The 7,688-nt window shown below is 51.5% G+C and overlaps 1 protein-coding gene across 1 annotated transcript; it reads right to left on the bottom strand.

Annotated features, from left to right (window-relative positions):
- Positions 1–2,922: 2,922 nt before the first annotated feature.
- Positions 2,923–6,226, bottom strand: LOC106895595 (chromosome unknown open reading frame, human CXorf56). Its single transcript, XM_014955067.1, has 6 exons — positions 6,046–6,226; positions 5,825–5,866; positions 5,589–5,727; positions 5,000–5,089; positions 4,759–4,851; positions 2,923–4,139 (listed from the first exon to the last, which is right to left on the bottom strand). Exons 1-6 carry the CDS (start codon positions 6,138–6,140, stop codon positions 4,077–4,079), a joined length of 522 nt encoding a protein of 173 aa, XP_014810553.1. The 5' UTR covers positions 6,141–6,226; the 3' UTR covers positions 2,923–4,076.
- Positions 6,227–7,688: the final 1,462 nt, after the last annotated feature.

The raw sequence follows: 7,688 nt of genomic DNA on the forward strand, positions 1-7,688 counted from the left end.
GCACCTCTGAAGGACTTTCCCAGGTGGTCTCTCGTGAGGTGGTGTGTTGGCTGTGTGTCACTGGTCCTGCCTCTGGCCTGTCTGCTCCCTGGGGCTGATGAAACCTGCACAGCCTTCCCCGTGGCGCTGGATGCCTGGGAGGCAGGAGAAATGTCCAAGGGGTGTTTGCTGCTGTTCGGAGGAGCAGAGCTGCATTGTGGCAGAGCATTCTGGCTTAGAAACAGCTACCTCCTCGGGCATGTTAAAACCCAGCCAGAGAACTTAAGTGCTGGTAATTGCTGCTCTTCTGTAGAGCCCCTGGCTATCCTTGCCCTCACTGGGCTTGCCAGGCAGGGACCTGCATCCCCAGGCTCATTCCTCACCCCTGGAAGTTAAACTTGTCTCAGCCCCAAATTCTGGGGGAAGGGGGAAATTCTTGTTGCTGGAGCAATTTGGGGAAAACTGCAAGACTGGACAATGCATGTGGCTTGGCCTTTACTCAGACATCTCTGTGGGTCTGTGAGCCGCCCCAGTGAAGCTGCCTAGTTTCTGGTGGTGACTTCTCGTGGTCCCTCATCAGTAAGTCCTTCCTCGCTGCCCGCACGCCTCTGGTCCTTTCTGGCTGCCCAGGCCTGTTGGAAGCGGTTGAGCTCAATCACTGAAACCAATCTCAAACACTGTGTGAGGCAGATAAACAAGCCCTTGTGTTGCAAAGAGCAGTAGTTGTTTTCATTGCTGAAATCCAAGTGGGGCATGAGAGCGCAGCACCGTCCCACCGCAGCCGGCGTCGGCGAGCCTGGGTCCCTGTGAAGGGGTGTGTGAGTTCCTGGTGGGAGATGGTCTCACACCACCAAGAGCCTTTGCTGGTGCATTTCAGCCACCCCTGGGCTCCTGCAGTGTGAGATCCCTGCAGTGATGCCTGGCTTGGAAACACAGCGGGCTGAAAGTTTCCCTGAAAGACACGGAGCAGTGCCGTGGGGCAGACTCACCGGGGAGCCCTCTCCTGCTGCACAAACTGAGCTAATTAAGGGCTCTCGGCTCTTACTGCCTCCTGACGATGAGCTCTTCTGCATTTCAAGGACTGTTCTGAAATACTGCTGGTTGCTGAGCATGGGACGTCCTTTCCTCTGCAGAGGACACATGGCCAGGCCATTAGCACAGGGAGGTAAGTGCATCATTTCTTCCTCTATGTGGTGGTGGTGGCAGTGGTGTGAGCCAGGCTGTCCTGCTGGGGTGCCACACAGCTGTCTGGTGGGTCCTTGGACTACAGCATTTTGCACAGGGCTGGCACTGGGTGAAATGGGTTGTAGCTACCCATTAGTAGTTACTGCTTTGGGGTCTCAGGAAACACATGTTTCATGGCTCCTTTTAGCTCTTGTGGATGGGAGATGTGGGGCAGAGCCCTTGATGGGTTTTCCCTGTGGTCCACTGCCAGGAGTACAGGCTGGCAGCCTCCTCCGGCCTGGGGTCCCTGGGGATTTAACTTCCCCCTCCTGGCAGCTCCCCATGACCAGCTTTATCTGGGGAAGCAGGTTGAGGGGTTCAACAGCTGCCTTTGCCTGCCACGGGAGCATAGAACAGAGGGATTAAAGGGTGGGTGTCAAGAGGATGGGGCCAGTCTTTTTTCAGTGGTGCCCAGTGACAGGACAAGGGGTAATGGGCGCAAACTTAAGAAGTTCCATCTAAACATGAGAAAGAACTTCTTCAGTTTGAGGGTGGCAGAGCCCTGAAACAGGCTGCCCAGAGAGGTGGTGGAGTCGTCTTCTCTGGAGACATTCAAAACCCGCCTGGACACATTCCTGTGCAACCTGCTCTGGCAGGGGGGTTGGACTAGATGATCTCCAGAGGTCCCTTCCAACCCCATATCATTCTGTGATTAACGGCTTTGTTCTTGGGGGGAAACTGAGGCACGGGAAAGGGCCAGCGGCAAGGCAGCCAGCTGAGTGCAGTGCCCCCATCACCAGCGCTTTGCCCACCAGGCTGTGCTGCCCCGAGGGCGGCAGGGGCAGGGATTTTCCTTTTACACAGGATTTTCCTCTGAGGAGTACCAAATATCTCTTGTGTCGTGATTTCCTCCCAGGCAGTGGTGCCCAGCCTGGCGTGTCGGCCCCTTTGCTGGTGGGAAGGGGTGGGCGAGCGCCTGTAATGCCTCTTTCATCTCGGCCCCTCGCCTGGCGGCCGTAAATCCTGGGTTTAGGAGCTGTTGGCACAGCACAGCCACGCAGGGCATGGTATGAAACACTTGTCACGGCTGGGGCAGGTGGCAAGTGGTGCTGGATATTTAGCACAGTTCGGTGTGCACCAGCCCCCCTGGGCTGAAGACCTGTGTTGTGTCACTCCCAACCTTAACCCTACCTGTAAATCGCACTATCCCGAGGCACCTACTGTTCTGTGTCACCTGAAGTGGGACCGTACTTCATCCCTTATGACAACTGCAGACTAAGAAGTCTCCATCCCAGCAGACCTTCCATGGTTCAAAACCCGTTTTCAAATTTCAAAGTCTTTGAATCCTGCTTGGAAAAAAAAAAAAAAAAATCCCGATTTTTAGAGAGACCAACCAGAGGTTGCTCAGGGCTTGGGTGACTCCCAGAGGAGCCCTGAGGCCCTCGCCTGGCTGGACTGTGCTACCACACTCGGAAAGGGGGTTTGTGGAACGGAGCTGTCCCACTCATTCCTCATGCCCTTCCCAAGTGTTACACACCACCTGAAGAGCTTCTGGAAACAGGCTTCAGATTGACAGATGATCAGCAGGGAACAAGACCAGCACCGCTTGAGTTAATCTGAACACGTGTTTCCCCAGCCTGGCACTACATCCACACACAATGACGCACCGTAGTCTGACAGCTTTGGGGCAGAGCTCACTCCCTCCCTCACACCTTATTTTTCCCAAAAAAGGAAGGATACATCCTTAAGCTAAGCAGACCTGAGTTTTCCCAGTCAGGGTTACAAAGCCAGATGAAAAATCTTTATTGATTATAGGAAGTCTTTCATAGTAATTGTGGAAGATGAAGCATCTTGTTCATCACTCACATTGTTTTATACTTTGGTAGAGTAAGAACACCTTAGGAAGTATTTTAGTTCAAACCCATAACAGGGTATTTAATCCCAAATACAGCAACAAAGACACAGGCTATAGAGCACTGTTGTTACATCACACAAGAGACACAAAACATTATTTCCCAAGCAAGGTACTTTACACACCAATTCTTAATGTTGTCTTTATCCAGGTCCTTAGCGGTCAGTGCATTCAAAACAATTCTCCTTCACATTTTACATCTCCAAATACCGATAATGTTTTGCAGAACGAGTTAGTGCAGACTAGTGCAGTTGTGTTCTACTTTAAATGATCACCAATCACATCAGTAGCTTCCAACTATATATTTGTACTCATTAGTGGTATAGTACACAGGCAGTTTGTGTTTACAGTTGGATTTCATGTTCTTGCATTGAGCAGGGATGGTGAAATTCTGTACAGCTGTGGCTTTCTGATGTTCAAGAGGAGCTGAGACTGAGAGCTTATAGCCAAGCCTGTGCTGCCTGACTGCACTGCTGGTCCAGGTGAGCAGCACCACGATCCCCAAGCCTTGCACCTGAGTCGTTCCAGACTGTCTCAGAATGGCAAATCTCTCAGGCTGCTGCGCATTTTAGACCCACTTAAAATAACAGTATGAACTACAGGCACAGTTTACTTTTGTAATGATTTCTTTGTTGTTACAGTTGACCTGTTGTTCTAGTACATTTATGGAAATCTTACACATTTGAAAACTACCAAAATGAAAACAGAGGTATCTAAAGGTGCACTGAACTCAGGAAGGCACCCAGTGAAGATTTTCCCGAAGGTAGATATTCTGGCTGGAACATCTTGCTCACAACACTGGGTCTGTAGAGAATGGCAGTTTGAGCAAAGTCTCCAGTGCCACTAGAGTTATTAAAATTGGTACCAGAGTATCAGCTATGACAGAGAGGTACTCATCCTCCAAGCTGATTGCAGCATGTTGCCCTTGAACGTTGCCTGTTAATTCCGCTTTGCTGACAGATCTGCGATAGCTTCTGGTAGCTTTCCCCTGTCTCCAAATACCCAGTAGATGTGCAGAGTTTCATTTGAACTGATTATCAATCAGGGTTCCTTTCATCTTGGCTTTCTTGGCTTCCAACTCAGCCTGATATAGAAAATTAAGACAGAATGAAATAATGCCTGGATACATTTTCCTTCAGTGCTCCAATAAGGTTTGATCTTCCTGTCTGACCCTCTGCAAGCCTTTCACACCAGGAGCAAAAGTACCTCAAGTACTCAGCTGACTCCTTCCTCCCCTGAGGTACAAAACAAGGACCACCTTTAAAATCATGAAAAGCCCAAGACTAACTGCACAGGAGACAATTTCATAATTTCTGTCCTCAGGTGGAAGCTGCGCTTTTCCCCCACCTCCCACCTACTACTCTCCTGTAGCATTAGGGGTGCTCTGGTTGGTAAAGCCATGGCCTGGCTTCCCCTCTCCTTGTTCCTCTTCCAACAGGTCATGGGAAGACTCCCTGCAAAAGCTCTGCTGGCTGGTCTTCAGTTAGCTCTACAGGTAACTGCATACAACTTAAAGTTCAGGAGGACTAGAAGAACATCTCTATAAAACACCTCTATAGAGGAAAAATCGTCTTCACAAAGCTACAAGTTACCTATGACTGTACCAGGACCTCTCTATACTTGGAGTCTGATCTGCAAGATAGATTGTGTACGAAGCCAACAGATCTCAGGGATTTGTATTCAACACCGAAGAAAATACTCACCAACTCCTGTAGCCTTCTTTTGCTCATGCCTTTGCGTTCCAGCTGTTTCTCAATCACTTTTGCATTCTGTGCATAGGAGTCTGCAATCTCCCTCTGAAACACATACGACATCACTTTGCAACAGCAAACCCCAAAGTAACGACACCTCATCCAAATGGTGAGACGATCGCTGGCCCTGATCAGTGTCTGAGATGGCTGCCCCGGTCAGACGTGACTGTCCCTAAGGGCAGACAAAACTCACCGCTTCGATCTCCTCCTCCTCTTCATCAATTGTGGAGACTGTGACAGAACTGAACTTGCCCATGTCTTTGGTCCGTTTGGTCATCATCACCTGGGTGAGAAGCAGAGTATTTTGTTAAACCTTGGCAGCCGTTGTGCCACTAGGGATCACTTCCCCCTCCAAAGCTTTTAATGCTTCTCATGCAAGTCTAATTCTCTAAAAGGAGAATTATCCCCAATGATTTCTGGGCTTAGAGCTGTCATGATCAGAAACAAACTCAGTAACGTATAATAAGCCAGATTTTGAGAATCACTGTGCAGACTACCAAACTGACCTACTTACAAATGGAAACTTTCTGTAACTGAGTGTAAACATCAGGCACAGTCTAGATTTCCAAGTTTATTTTGCTTGCTTTTAGTGCTAGGATTCTAAGCTGCAGTGACCTCTGTAAAGGAAAACTTAAGGCAGACTGAGAGAAGACACCAAAATGAATTATTGTTTAGAGGACCATTTCTTTTTTCTCTGCTCTGCCCTTGTTATTCAGTGATTTTACTCAGCACAGCTTTTTGAAAATCAGAGATAGCCTTTTTACGTCTCTAAAGCTGATTACCTTTTTGGGAGGTTCTTGTTTCTGGGTGTATATGTTTGTTTTCCCAAAACACTGGCCAAATTTGACCACAGCACCGTCAACAATGAAGGTCACAGGAGCATTTTTCTGTTGGTGTTGATAAAAGAGCAGCAGTCCACACCTGGAAACAGAAACGAGTATAGCTGTGAGGAAACTCAGATTCTGGATTCCTATGGTTACTTGCAAACAGATTGTAAAAGTCACTGAAAGCCACTCACTTGCCACATTTCTTCCTGAACTGCCGCTCTATGCCTTCTGGTCTGGGGGAGAGAGAAACAGCTTGAGAGGAGGGCGCAGACAGCAGGCAATGGTGCCTGGCTGATGGACCTCGGCTGGGTGAGGAGGCACAGCCGGACCCAGGCAGCCCCCTCCCCGGGTCGTGGAGGGGCTCTCAGAGGGACGGGGTTGGGGGCAGAGGCGGGGGCCCGGCTCATCCCACCTGCGCAGGAAGACGCTCTCCTCCTCCTCTGCGTTGCAGAACTTGTGGGCGTGCTTGGCGGCGTCCATCACCCGGGCACGGTCCCGCGGCCGCATCGGCAGCTTCTCCAGCTGGCAGTCTGCGGGGCGGGGACGGGCTGACGGCGGGATCGGGACGGGTACCCGGGCTCTCACCGCTGCCGGGCCCCCAGGCCTGCTCCCCCCGGCCCCACGGCCTACCCCCAGCCCGCGGCTTAGCCCCCTGGCCTGCTCCCCCGCCCCGCGGCCTACCCGAGGCCTGCTCCCACCGCCCCGAGGCCCAGCACTTCTGACTCACACTGGGACACCAGCACTTCCCAAGCTGGTGTGGCAATACTCATCACAGCCAGTCCGCGCCGGCCCGGCCCGGCCCCCGCTGCAGCGCGGCTCCGCCCGCCCTGCCCGCGCTCCGGCAAGGGGTGTTCGAGGAGCAACGGCTGTTTCTGCTCGGTTCGCGTTGGTTTGCTTTTTTTTTTTTTTTAATTTATAATTTCAAGTTCTCAAGACGGGGCCGTTTCTCCCGAGGGGGTTGGTGGGGGCCGCTGTTGTGCACCGGGGGGCGGCTGAGGGCGCCCTGCCTCCAGGCCCAGCACAGCACGGGGCGGGCGCGCATTAAATGCAAATTATCATGGCAAAATTTAGGCCTTACGTCATTTCTCATAACAAACGAGCCGGGCACAGGGGCGCTCCGGGCCACAGGGAGACGGTCGCACCGTTTCCCTTCACAGCTGCTTTCGGGCAGCGCAGGAAGTGGGGAACGAGCAGGGATTTTTTTGGGAGCAGGGATTTCTCGCACACCTAGAGATGAGGCACCCAACAGAGTCTTCCCCTGATGAGCTCATCCCTCTCTCACTGCGCAGGCTGGGTAAGAGCAGGAAAGGTCAGGAAGGGGAGATTTTCCGTGCAGCCAGGAAAACCATTATTTTTATTATTTTCTTTCAGCTTGTGGAAAGGCAGTGTGTCCTCCTCTCGTGGTTTGTTTTTTCAGAAGCCCCCTCCGCAGGTGGCCACATCAGGTGAAGGCACAAGTGGAAGTGGGGGTAAGGCAGAACAGGGGCTATCCAGCCTGCTCTGGACAACAGCGGAGAGAGATTTTTTACTCCCAAAGGCTATTGAGAAAAGGCAGAGATGTTGTTTTCCCTCGGAAGCAGTTCTCTGTGGAAGCAGGAATCATAGAATCATTTAGGTTGGAAAAGACCCTTGGGGTCATCGAGTCCAACTATCAACCCTACTCTACAAAGTTCTCCCCAACACCACATCTAAACGACTCTTAAACACATTCGGGATGGGGACTCCACCACCTCCCTGGGCAGCCTATTCCAATGCCCGACCACTCTTTCTGTGAAAAACTCTTTCCTGACGTTCAGTTTAATCCTACCCTGTTGTAGCTTGAAGCCATTCCCTCTTGTTCTATCACTAATTACCCGGGAGAAGAGACCAGCACCAACCTCTCTACACCACCTACAGCTGCAGAGAGCAAAGAGGTCTCCCCTCACCCTCCTCTTCCTCAAACTAAACACTCCCAGCTCCTTCAATCGCTCTTTCTACTATTTGTTCTCCAGGCGCTCCCAGCGGGGGCTGGGGCCGCACGAACATCCCCCCCCCCGGCGGAACCGCAAGGACCCG

This window comes from Calidris pugnax, unplaced genomic scaffold (genome assembly GCF_001431845.1).
Source record: "Calidris pugnax isolate Ruff unplaced genomic scaffold, ASM143184v1 scaffold38, whole genome shotgun sequence".
Taxonomy (NCBI): domain Eukaryota; kingdom Metazoa; phylum Chordata; class Aves; order Charadriiformes; family Scolopacidae; genus Calidris; species Calidris pugnax.